At 37.4% G+C, this 14092-nt stretch overlaps 1 protein-coding gene across 1 annotated transcript in view; it reads right to left on the bottom strand.

The window, feature by feature from the left end:
* Positions 1 to 5319: 5319 nt before the first annotated feature.
* The window catches only part of LOC131659172 (uncharacterized), a 12496-nt gene continuing 3723 nt past the window's right edge, over positions 5320 to 14092 (bottom strand). The window contains exon 3 of the mRNA XM_058928396.1: positions 5320 to 5323. Coding sequence (XP_058784379.1) covers positions 5320 to 5323 — 4 coding nt within the window. The remainder of the gene's footprint in view (positions 5324 to 14092) is intronic.

The following is a 14092-nucleotide window of genomic DNA, read 5'->3' as shown; positions in this document are numbered from 1 at the left end:
TTCGGGGAACTAACTAGGGAAATTAATCATTTTTGGTGCCTTGCTTGAAGTCAAGGTTGAAGCTTTGAATTAAATCTCTGTTTACAGTAAAGGGACATGAAATCATCTTTATAGAGAGGTATTTCTACTATTCTACCAAAAACATTAAAAGAGTGACAGAATGATTGAATTCATTTCATTAAGAGAGTGACCTTACTTGTGTGTTTGCAAGTATGCTAGTATCTCTTAAATGAAAGAAAGATGCTCGTCCAAATTAGGGAAAGTTAATCACATGTCTGGGTTTTACTGCCAGCTCATGCCTTTCAAAATCCTAAATGGGAGACTTGATTGAAATTAAAATGAAATGTAATGTTTGTTTGTTTGAATGTGGTAGAGTAGTAAAAATATCTCTCTATAGAGATAAGCTATGTCTATCTACTGTATAAAAGATTTGACTTTCGCTGGCTTGCATGAGGCTCAAGCTTGAGGCTTTTTGATTGATTTATTGACTCATTGAAAGATAACTCTACCGGGGAGAATTTAAACTAAGAAGTTTTTGTGTTCTGTACAAAGCCCTGAATTGAGGCTGACTCTAGTTGGAGAGTGTTTATTTGATGGATTTTATTTGGTGTTCTGTACAAAGCCCAGAATTGTGGCTGACTCTACTTAGGGAGACTCTATTTGTGTGCCTTGTACAAAGCCCAAGGTTGTGGCTAACTGCTGAGGATAACTGAGTTTTTTAAGACTATGGATGACTCTATTTTGTGTGCCTTGTACAAAGCCCAAGGTTGTGGCTGACTCTTACTGAGGATGGTTATTAATTTGTGCCTTGTATGAAGCCCAAGGTTGTGGCTACTCTAGCTAAGGGTAATATTATTTTCTGCCTTGTACAAAGCCCAAGGTTGTGGCGGACTCTTAAAGAAACTGATTATGGAAGACTTTATGGGGGAAAAGATCCTTTAGATTAGGAATCTTTGACACAGGGAAATATGGTTTATCTGCCTCGTATAAAGCCGAAGGTTGTGGATAAAAATGAAAGACTCACTGGGGGAGTTTTATTCTACTAGAGGTTCTAACAAACTAATTTATTTTTATGTTTTTTGGAAGCTAACCCTTTCCAGGGATTTTTAATCAGCTGGAGAAATTGACTATTAAAAGACTGAATTTTTATCATGTTTTTTTGGAGGCTGACCCTTTCCAGGGGTTTTGACTCTTATTGGGGAATTTATCTTTTAAAGGAATAAATCTTTGGATTTTGAATGAGTGATTTTGGAGGCTGACCCTTTCAAGGGGTTTTTGTTAAAATGAAAGAATGATTTGGAGGCTAACCCTTTCCAGGGGTTTTTGTTAAAATGAAAGAATGATTTGGAGGCTAACCCTTTCCAGGGGTTTTTGTTAAAATGAATGGCAGAAAGATTATCTAGTGGAGACTTCTTGTTTTAAAGCCCAAGATTAAGGCTGACACTGACTGAGGATAAACAAAACATGGATCCTAGACTCTGCTAAGGAAGATTGATGAAGATAAGGGTGACAGAGACTGTCCATGTCTCTCATTCCAAAAGGTGTGCTCAATGTGAAATTGAGACAAACTTAGCTTGTTTAAAGTCTGGTTTAAAGAATGGAAGAAACTCACCAGGATAGGCTAAAAGGTAACTAAAGACCTGTTCCTATGTTTATGAGAAACCTGATGGGTCCTTGTATACAAGCTCAAGAGGAAGCTGGGAATGCTTTTAAGAAGCCTGTGGGTCCTTGTACAAAGCCCAAGAGGAGGCTAATCGAGGGTCATTGAGGGTCCTTGTTATAGCACAAGAGAAAGCTATGTGGTTTTGAACTTATTATGGCTCTAAGCAAATGGGTAAGAGGTTTCACCGAGAATAATTCCTCTTTGGGTGGATGTGCCCTATTTTGGGTTCTAAGGTTTTTTCCAAGATGTTTCAACGGGAATAATTCATCGTGGGGGTTTGAACTACAGATCTCTAATTAGGAAAGAGCCTTCCCCGGGAAGACATTCTCAATCCTAGGCCATATTCCTATAATATATATATATATATAGTTTAACTATCCTAGGGTTTACACTCAAACGTAGTTCTAATATATAAACAGTTCTATATTTGACAGTAATTTAAATAAAGACTGTAAATTGAAAGCTTGTAAAGCCTAACCTGGATGGAGTGAAGGCCTTTGAAGAAGTATGTACAAAGCCTTACCAGTAATTTTTGTTGTTTTATTGATAACAGTTGTATATTTACAATAAACAGTTAAAGGTTTTTGAAAACAGAAGAAGTGAAGATGGACAAAGGTCACATAGGTATCTGAAGAGTTTCACCGGGAATAATGCCCTTCAAATACCAGAAGAATGTTTTGAAAACAAAAAGGAGATTTTGTAAATACAGTTTTTGAAAACAAACTATAAAAAGAAAAAGGTGTTGGGTCTTACACTCTAATAGAGGCCCAAAGATTTATTTACTGTTTGTGAAACAGTTATTTAAAAGTGATTGAAATATTTTTGAGATTTGACAAAAGTCAACCTAATTGAAGTAAAGACAAAATCTATACCTAATTAAGACCTAAATGATTAGGGTTTTATCATAAGAAACATTTACAAAAAATAATTAGGGTTAAAACAAATGAAAATGTATTAAAAGTATTTTGGAAAATACATCATTTTGAACCTAATAAAAATACATGAAATAAATAATATTTTTGTGATTTTTTTGATTATTCATAAAATAGATATATTAAATGATAAGTGTATAAAAATGAAATGAAAATAATTTAGTTTGATAGGTTAAATAATTATGTGAAGTTGTGAAGAAAATAAGTGTGAAAAGTGATAAAAAATTAGGATTGTCTCCACCAAGGCTTGAACTCACGCCCTCATGATTGCCACACAAAACAAAGCCAACTGAGCTACACGCTCAGTGTGACTAAAGGGGGATCCCAGTTGTTTATATGTGAAACACGCGCGTTAAAATGAAAAATAAAAACAAAAGGTCTGAGGGGGGGATCGAACCCCAGACCTTATGGCAAGAGAGAGTGGAAGCGCATGTGACCAAGTGAGCTAAATGATGTATTCGTTTAAAACACGCTTTCAGTTAATTATATTTTAAACTCTCCCCTGAGAATTCAAAACTGGCGCCACCCACCATCTTCGTCTTCAACCTCAAGCTCTCCATTTTTGAATTTCTGAACTTGCTCGTTTCTCAACCAAACGTGATGGTGTAAACATGAATTTCACTCCAAATTCTCTCACGAATCTAAATATGTAACTAATATCTATTTATATTAACTATGTTGCACCCCAAAATTTGCCTTCTTTAGTCAAGCTATAAGTTATCAACGATGTTTATTTCGTCGTTCAAAAATCAAAGGAAAAAATAATAAAGAGTTCCATTGTACATGGTGTCTACAATCGTTAATTCAACAAAGATTCATTGGATTCCATGAAGACATGTTTCTTGTACGCTTCAACTCTTATCTTCATCAAAGGAGTTCTCAAAGCCTTACGGTTATGTTAAAGTCCTTTATTGAAGAAGTATTTTTGTAAAGACATGATATATTATAAGTGGTTTCATTATAATTAATGACATTATTGTCTTTCAAATTAATGAGTTGTTTGAAGTGTAAGTCACTTGCGGTTTGATTTTTAAAGACGGGTTTTCGTCTAAAGAAGTGGATCCATTAGTGATTTCTCGAGGCCGTGAGTTTAAGTTTGTTCAGGATGTCAAGTTTGGGTGCTCATAAGGATTTACCGGTATTCACATTACAAGGCTAAGGCGTACATGTTTATGCGTCAAAAAGATTCATTTAAGTATTGATATAATTTCATTTGAATTTACTCCATCATTCATTAGTTTGAGTTTTACACATCTTGGTGTTAATCATCATTCAAGTTTTCAAGTCATTGCAAAATAAATTCAGTCCATATATTCATTCAAAATACAATTCAAACAAAGTCCCCAAATTCTATACAGACATGACATTACACAAAAAGAAATTACAACAAAAAAAAGGACCTATTGTTCTAATGTCCAAACGCTTGCTACACCAAAAGGATAACTGGACCGAGTCAACCGCTTCCTGCATCAAGAAGAGAGCTGAACCGAATTCAGACTGAAAATCCAAGGCGGCATCGAAAGTTCTGCTTATAAACAAATCCATACCTATAGCGAGGGGAAATCGGTTCACAAGATAAGCCAAGAGCTATAACAAGGAGGAAATCAAAAACCGAGGGAGGAGAGTTTTCATAACAGAGAAAAAAGAAGCATATCAGAGGGGACTCACGTAACAGAATTGGGGAGAAACGTAACAAACTTCTTCAACACGCTTCAACCTCTCGGCGCCTTCATCTGGATCACTCACCCTTCAATCTGGAACCTTCACCTCCAAATCTTCGACTCTCTCTTCAAATGCTACAATCATCTTCATCCAATTCTTCACGAAACCTTCAAACTCTCTCCCTCTTCCTCAAAACCTCTCTTCATCCTTTAGAATCTTCACCGCCAGAATTCAATCTTCCTTCATTCTGAATCCAAGAACTCAACACCACTGCATAATCATCAATCAACAACACCATCACTCATCAATGATCTTCATAGAGAAAACAGAACAAAAAAATCCATAACAGAGTAACAGAAAAGAAAAGGGGAAGAAAAATCGAGTAACAGAAAAGGCTAACCGAATCGTAACAAACTTCTCCTCACTTCAATCTTCATCAACTTCGATCCATCATCTTCAGAACTTCAACAGAGATTGCACGAAGAAATTCGCAACGCAATTGATTCCATAAGGAGGAAGATGAATTTAGAAGAGGAGAGATGACATCACCTGAGTTCTTGAAGTGATTCTTCGTTTGTTCTTCGTCGGCGAGTTCGGAGGCACAGCAACGTCACCGCTCATCATTTTCAAACGACAACCTCACCACAACAACAACGCACATCATCACCATCACTACGCTACAAAAGCAACGACGAACCTCCATAGACGCGTCAACAACAGCTCCTCAAACTGCGTTCAATAAACTTCAATGCAGAGTCCGATTGGAAGAAAAGCATGTTCTCCGGCCTTTGCGAACTTGTCGTCGCGTCCACCACCGGCATGAGTGTCTCCGATAGCCGTTACCTTGATTGAATCGGAGAAGATGGAGAGATGATAGAGTGAATCAATAGCAGAGAGAGGATGCGAACCGAGAGAGGATCGAGTGAGACGGAAGCGTGAGTGTTTGATCGGAGACGGCGATGATACCGCCGCCGCCGTTGTTCAGGTGAAGAAGAAGAACATGGTAACTCCAATACGTAGCCCTAAATCCTCTTTCAATTTTGATCATGTGCTTAATTGTATTTAACTGGAATCAATTGATATTAGAGATTAGTATTAGTTGAAATTTGATGGTTAAATGAGATTAAATAGACATGAATCTGATAATATGAAAATCTGAATTGGATCTAAAATTTGAAACAAAAGCTGGATGCAAAATGCAGAATGCATTGGGCCTCACGAATTTGCTTCCTCTCACCCCCATTTCTAGCCCAGCATCACACGCTTTTGGCCACCAAATTATGAAAAAAAATACTTCTTGGGCTGAATCTATATGGGCCTGCGCCTGTTTCTTTGTTGTACCACCATTGTCAATTAGAAAACCCCATATGTACTTGATTTTACATAGTTGACTTAGTTTTTTCTATTACTTTGTTTTCTAATACTTTTAGCATAATAAAAACAAGTAAATCATGTGTTAATTTTTGTTTAGAATTAGAATTTAATTTCATGTTTCTAGATGGTAAAAAAATAATCAAAAACATGTAATATTTTGCTTGTTAGAATTTAAATGTTTTGTTATATTGTTTAGTTTTATTTCTTTGATAAAATACCATGAAAAATATTGCGTTTGATTGGGTTTTTTTTTGCATGAGAAAAGATAATAAAAACATGTATTCTTTTCTAGTTAGAATTAGATTTTTGTTTTCTATATTTGTTTTAAATAATCAAAAACATGTAATGTTTCTTTGTTAGAATTTGATGTTTTGTGGCATAGTTTTGTTCTATTATCCTTTTAGATGAAAATGTCACAAAAAACAATTTAATCTTGTTAGACTTTTGTTTAGGATTTACTTAGAATTTAATTTCTCTTATTTTCTATGACGGGTGCATGCCTCCTTGTTATTACTGATTTGGTTGTTGAGATGTGCGTGGTACTTCGAGAGAGCCTTCGATTGTGATTCGACTTGCTTCGTGTTCCACTTTATTTGTGGGACACGAATTCTCTTCCGGTGCGATTGACTTGCATTGTGTTCCACTTTATTTGTGGGACACGAACTTATGCCCGATGCAATTCATCTGGTCTCTCATTCATTGAGATGTATATTCCTGTATTGTCTGGCTTGTGTTCTCTTGCAGGTTGCCCGTGTGGTTATGCTCGACGCGTGCCACATGTCGCTCGTGATCTATTTTCACGACAACGCTTTCTGACTCGCTTTGCTTGATGATGGCTTACGCGAAGTACTTCGGACTTCTCTGCTTACACTTGCTAGCTCATTACGGATTTGCTATCCATTCAGTATTGTCTTCTTGTCTCTTTTACCGCTTTCCGCATCATCCTTTAACATGAGAAGTAGGACCTAGACATGCATCTGGCCAAGCCCTCGAAAGAGGCTCTGTTTTTGTTGGTGTGTTTATATTTGTGCTTTGCGGCAGGGAGTCACGGTGTAATAAGTCCTATATGGCACTCCGTTAAGTCCTCATGGAAGGTACGCGGAAAGGGTTAGCAATCAACCCCCGCCCAGTCTCATCGAGTCTGTTCAGTAAGTGCAGGCTACGCGTTGCTTGCTTCTGAACCAGCACAAGATCTTGTTATCTAGTATGTCAGGAAAAGGGTTCATGCAGCCGGACCCCCGCCTTTCCTACAGCTCGCGTCGCTCGACGTTGATGCTCGGTGTACGCACGCACCGTTTTCCTTTATGATCCGTGACGGCTTGGTTGCTGAGAGGGGTCCGCCCTCTTGTCTATGTGTCATACCCTAATTTTTGACCCCCCTGAGATGACATACCTTCAGGATTGTTCATCAGGTCAAGACAAGTACCCAGAGCAGTCATTTCTCCATCTGGTACCTAATCGAGGATGCTCAAAGACAAGAAAGCTCAGGCAAAGGATCAATCAATACAAGGATTAGTCCCTAATACAATCATGAGGCTCAAAGACTTCACTTTTCTCATCTATGATTGATTAGACATCCAGTCATATGAGTACAGGTTTACTCAGGTCGCCAGACTAGGGTTCTGAGCCTATCAAGGACTGAAATCAGGGATCACATTTGGGAAACCCTAAAAAACCTCAGAGGGTCATTCAAAGACATCAATCATCTTCAAATAACTCATATTACAAGGTCTACTGGACATCACACTTCAATTCAAAGTCTACAGTCATTACTTTCACATGGTCGACAAATTAGGGTTTTGACCTAATTCACCAAGATAGTTGACTTCTGAATCAGGGCATGAATCCAAAACTCAAGACATGATTCAAGGATCTCTACTACCTCCATATAATCCATTTATATCATCCATTTGTGGAGAAGATCTTATTTCTACACAAAAGCCCAAAAATTCACTTTGTCAGGAAAAAGTCAACTGTGAAGGATCATCATTGACTTTTAAGGTTTTTGGTCAAAAAATGACTTTCAAAGATCAATATCATCAATATATGGATGTCAAAGTCATTTGGCCAAATAAATTCAAAGAAATTCATCAAGGAGCGAAAAGTCGGGAATTAGGGTTTTTGAAGGCATGGTGAGATCTCAAAATTTCACCTACACAACTCAAAAAACTTCCAACATGAAAGTTGTAGATCTTGCAAAATAAAACAACATCTTACAAAGGAACTTTTTTCAAAAGATCAACCATTTATGAAGTTTTGGAAATTTTGAAGTTTAGGTCATAAACACTTAGAAATTTTTCTAAGTGTTTTAACCTAGTTTTCATCCAACTTTAGGCTCATTTTTCACAAATTTCCTAAATGATTCTGAAGAAGACATAAACTAATGATTTGAAGTAGATGTTTAGGGCTTTCCAAATTGTGTTCAACCTTCTCCAAATTCAATTTGAGCTAAGAGTTATGCTTGTTCAAAGTTGGCCTCATGAAGTGAAATTATAGGTCATGCATCATTTTGGAACTTTGAAGTTTTGTGCACATGACCTCAAATACAGATGCTACATGACCCATAATACATCTGCAAACATGCCATGCATTCATTTTCACCATGCCATGATAATTGAAGAAGATTCCTAAAACAAGAACATGTGATTATGTAATGATTACATTTGAGAATTTATGGCAAATTGATGAATCACCCAAGGAATCTTCTCACCAACCAATTAGAGCTCACTTTGCATCTGAATTGTCCCCTAAGATCAGATAGAATCAATGGATAGGGGAGGTGGCTCGAAAATGCAATGATCACATTTGGATATTCTTTGAAATTTCTTCATGGCTAAGAAACCAAACTTACTTCACTAAGCAAGCTCACTCTCCCAATCAGTACTGAGACATTTGCCTATAAATAGAGGCCTCATTCTCATTCAAAAAACACACCAAAGCAACCATATTACTTGCTTTCTCCTTCTCTCCTCTTGTTCATTGTTTTTCAAAGTTCTTTGGCAAGAAGAATCGATTTCTTCAAACCAAAGCATATCTTTGGGAAGTGAGCATTCTAACATCTCAAGGGAGGTCATTTGAGGTGATCCAAGCACCTGGATCACTTCTGTAGGTGGAGGAACACCATTGTTGCTCTCACTTTGGAGCACTTGCAGTTGGAGGTCCATGGAGTGATTCAGAAGGTTTCAAGGCAAGCCAATCATCCAGACACACTCCTCAGGTCATAGTGAAGCTAACCAGATGGCTGCAGCTCATCTGTAACTCAGGATTCAACAACCTCCATGTCCACTTGAAGCTCAAATCGAGGGAGGTCCATAGAACAATTCAGAAGGATTCAGGCTACAATAAGCATCCAGTTAGCATCATTGAGTCTCAGGGAAGCTATTGAGATCATTCATTCAAGCCCAGGTGCTCTCTATCATCCTCACGACCTCCATTTTCAGAGGTAAGTTTCTGAACTTCACCTCTCTAATTTAAGTACTCTTTGTGAAATAGCTCGATTCTATCTTGTTCAGCATCATCAGAGGATTGAAAACCCTCTATCATCATCCATTTATCTTTCAGTATAGTCATTTAATTTGATTTTGAAATTTTAGGGTTCTTCACGATTTTTGGTAAATTAGTTAGATGTAGTTAATATTAATTCATGTTAGTTACATATTTAGAATCGTGAGTGAATTTAGAGCAAGTTTCATGTTTACATCATTGCAAATGGTTGAGAGTTGAGAGAGTTCAGAAATTTGAATTGATGGAGCTTGAGGTTGAAGACGAAGATGGAGGGTGGCGCCATTTTTCAAATCTCTGAGCGAAGTTTGTTTTATTTTTAATGATAGGCGTTTCCTTAACGAATGAATAACTTGCCCTAGTGGCCACACATGCGCTCTTAGTCTCCTCATGCCCAAGGTCTGGGGTTCGAATCCCCCTCGCCTCAGACCTTTTGATTTTATTTTCTTTTTTCCACTCTATGCACTAGACAACACACATATTGCAATGAAATGCCCTCTATAACACCATGCGCGCGTTGGCTGGTTGGTGTGTGTTTTGATTGTTGGCTTCAAGGGCGTGGGTTCAAACCATGGTGAGGCCAAAATATTTTTTTTATCACTTTTCCTTTTCATTTTCTTCACAACTTCACATAATTAATTCACTTATCAAATTAAATCATTTTCACTTCATTTTTCACACACTTTTTATTTAACATATCTATTTTGTGAATAATCAAAAAAATCATAAAAATATTATTTATTTCATGTATTTTTATTAGGTTTAAAATAGTATGTTTTAGGTGTTTTCTTAAATACTTTAATACATATTTTCACTTTGTTTTAACCTAAATCATTTTGTAAATAAAGTTTATGATAAAACCCTAATTGTTTAGGTCTTAATTAAGTAAAAAATCTTTATTTTTACTTTAATTAAGTTGACTTTTGTCAATTCTCAAAACTGTTTTCAATCTCCGAATAAATCAAATGATTAGGGTTTTCAAACAACAAAACTTTGTATCATTCAAAAATCATTTTCAATTGCTTTTACACCAGTACTGTAAAGTACTGGGCCTCTAATAGAGTGTAAGTCCCAAAAACCTTCTCTTCTTAGCTTGTTTTCAAAACTGTATTTTCAAAATCTTCTTTCTGTTTTCAAAAACATTCTTCTGGTATTTGAAGGGCATTATTCCCGGTGAAACTCTTCAGATACCTATGTGACCTTTGTCCATCTTCACTTCTTCTGTTTTTCAAAAACCATTAACTGTTTATCATATACATTCAACTGTTATCAACAAAAACAACAAAAATTACTGTTGAGGCTCTGTACATACTTCTTCAATGGCCTCCACTCCATCCAGGTTAGGCTTTACAAGCTTTCAATTTACAGTCTTTATTTAAATTACTGTCAAATATAAACTGTGCATATATTAGTTTAGAAATACGTTTGAGTATAAACCTTAGGACAGTTAAACTATATATATATTATAGGAATATGACCTAGGATTGAGAATGTCTTCCCGGTGAAGGCTCTTTCCTAATTAGAGATCTGTAGTTCAAACCCCCAAGATGAATTATTCCCGGTGAAACATCTTGGCAAAAACCTTAGAATCCAAAAGTAATAGGACACATCCACCCAAAGAGGAATTATTCCCGGTGAAACCTCTTACCCATTTGCTTAGAGCCAAAATAAGTTCAAAACTACATAAGCTTTCTCTTGTGCTATAACAAGGACCCTCGATTAGCCTCCTCTTGGGCTTTGTACAAGGACCCACAGGCTTCTTAAAAGCATTTCCAGCTTCCTCTTGAGCTTGTATACAAGGACCCATCAGGTTTCTTATAAACATAGGAACAGGTCTTTAGTCACCTTTTAGCCTACCCTGGTGAGTTTCTTCCAATTTAAACCAGACTTAAAACAAGCTAAGTTTGTCTCAATTTCACATTGAGTACATTTTTGGAATGAGAGACATGGACAGTCTCTGTCACCCTTATCTTCATCAATCCTCCTTAGTAGAGTCTAGGATCTATGTTTTGGTCATCCTCAGCATTGAGTCAGCCTTCATCTTGGGCTTTAAACAAAGAGTCTCCACTAGATAATCTTTCTGCCATCCACTTTTCATTTCAATAAATATCCCTGGAAAGGGTTAGCTTCCACACATTCCTTCATTTTAATAAAAATCCCTGGAAAGGGTTAGCCTCCAAAGTCAATTAAAATCATTCCTTCATTTTAATAAATACCCCTGGAAAGGGTTAGCCTCCAAAGTCAATTAATAAATGTCAAAAAAATAAAATAGATTTCATTCTCTTAGGAGATAATTTCCCCAAAAGAGTCAAAACCCCTGGAAAGGGTCAGCCTCCAAAAAACATGATAAAGTCAGTCTTTTAACAGTCAAATTCACCAGCTGAGTCAAATCCCTGGAAAGGGTTAGCTTCCATCAAAAAACAGTCTTTTAATAGATAAAATCTCCTCAATAGAGTCAAAACCAACAAAAACAGTTAGCCTCAACCTTGGGCTTCATACAAGGCACCCAAACAATAAAACTCCCCTGTCAAGAGTCGGCCTCAACCTTGGGCATTGTACAAGGCAGATAATAGAGTCTCCCCAGTGAGTCCTTCATCACTCAGTAGCCACAACCTTGGGCTTTGTACAAGGCAGATAAACCATATCTTTCATGTGTCAACGATTCCTAACACTTAGGATCTTTCCCCATATAGTCATCCATACTTAATTCATTTAAGAGTCCGCCACAACCTTGGGCTTTGTACAAGGCAGAAAATAATGTTTTCCCCTAGCTAGAGTTGGCCACAACCTTGGGCTTTGTACAAGGCACATAAAATAGAGTCATTCAATTATCCTCAACAGTTAGCCACAACCTTGGGCTTTGTACAAGGCACACAAATAGAGTCTCCCTAAGTAGAGTCAGCCTCAATTCTGGGCTTTATACAGAACACAAAAATACCCTGTAATTAATTCCCAGTGGAGTCATCTCCCAGAGTCAATAATATTAATTAATCAATCAAAAAGCCTCAAGCTTGGGCCTCATACAAGCCAGCTAAAGTCAAATCTTTTATACAGTAGATAGACATAGCTTATCTCCATAGAGAGATATTTTTACTACTCTACCACATTCAAACAAACAAACATTTCATTTCAATTTTAATCAAGTCTCCCATTTAGGATTTTGAAAGGCATGAGCTGGCAGTAAAACCCAGACATGTGGTAACTTTCCCTAATTTGGATGAGCATCTTTCTTTCATTTAAGAGGCATTTGACTGGTATACTTGCACATACACAAGTAAGGTCCCCCTCTTGAATGAAATGAATTCAGTTATTCTGTCACTCCTTTAAATGTTTGTGGTAGAATAGTACAAATACCTCTCTGTAGAGATAATTTCATGTCTCTTTACTGTAAACAGAGATTTAATTCCAAGCTTCAACCTTGAGCTTCAAGCAAGGCACCAAAAAACATTAATTTCCCTAGTTAGTTCCCCGAACTACATTAAGCTCTGACTTCCACTAGGGATATGTAGGCATGAGGTTCACAAGGAATCTCAGCGAGCTAATAAAATACCAAAAATAGTCAGTCTGTCTGTCTGTCTGTCTTTTCAAATCAATTCAATTCCTTCTCCTAACACAAAGGAGAAACTTTCCCAATCATAGCAATAAACACAATCACAATGACACAGAGAAGGTTCCTGTAGAGTACTACAGATATGTAGGGTGTTTAAACACTTCCCTATGTATAACCGACCTCCCGGACTCCAGAATTTCTAGTCTAGGTGAAATCCCCACACTTAGCAAACTCCTAGGGTTTAGTTGAGATCTTTTTTCCCCTTTCCTACTCGTAGGACAAATAAGAAAGTTCGTGTGATATCGTAGGAAGAACTGAAATAAAATTCATCCCGCCACGGGCGCATTCTCCTTCCAAATTTCGCGTGAAGGGTCTAGCGTGCCGTCCTCCCAAGTGAAACGGGGAGGTAAAAGAAAACGACACCACAGAAAAATGGCGACTCTGCTGGGGATATAAGTGTTAAAAACCTTGGTTTTTCATCCAAACCAATGGTTGACCTGTTGCTGGTCCAGCCCCAATGAGGAATTAGGGATGCCAAATTCCCCCTCAAACAAGAGAGGTCCTGCCTAACCTCTGTGTCATATCATGTGTTTGTTGCATATATATTTGTTTATTCTGTTTATTCTGTATCGGGAAAGGGCTTGATTCCCCCTTGTGGTGAGAAATCCTATACCCGGATTTGAGTGCAACATAAGATAGGATGGAGGATGTCTTCCCGGTGAAGGCCCTCTAATCTTGGTTTCCAAATCTACTCTTGGGATTTGCCTGGCTGGTTGTGATTAACTGCGCCACTGCATTCCGAGACTGGTTTGTACCAGGAGGACCTAGAAACACATTAACCCCACTTAAAGCCTTTTTTAGGACGTAGAGCGGTGATTACGGAAGTAATTGTCACGCAGATACTACACTCAGAAAAAAACTCTCTTATAGATACCAATCAACGTATCTTTAAAGTTGAGCAAAAACTCTGAGACCCCTAGAACCCGTTCTACAGGTACAAAAATCCTTAACCTTAGTTTACCATTGGGGCGGGGATTGCGTTTTGACTTCATGACCACTATACCCTTCAACGCCATGTTTGTTTAAAACTCTTGTGTGTGCATTCATGCATTCATGCATCATTCATTAATAAACAACTAAAAACAAAAAAAAAAGAGTCTTTTTCGAGTCGTTTTTCAAGGAGACTAAATAACGAACGTTTTGAACTTCATAGAAAGAGAGAAACGGAGAAAGGACTTAAGGATCTATACCATGGATTATGGAAGAAAGAGAGCTAGGAAATACACCTTCAAAATTCCCCAGGTCGAGGAACTGGGAAAACTCGGAAAACTGGTGGTCAACCCCCAGGCTTTCAAGGAGAAGTATGGAAAACTTCTGCCTTTGCTCAATACCAACATGGTAGATGGGATC

Source organism: Vicia villosa, linkage group LG3 (assembly GCF_029867415.1).
Source record: "Vicia villosa cultivar HV-30 ecotype Madison, WI linkage group LG3, Vvil1.0, whole genome shotgun sequence".
NCBI lineage: Eukaryota > Viridiplantae > Streptophyta > Magnoliopsida > Fabales > Fabaceae > Vicia > Vicia villosa.
The sequence above is the reverse complement of the archived record's forward strand: the minus strand, read 5'-3'. Positions and strand labels throughout refer to the sequence as shown.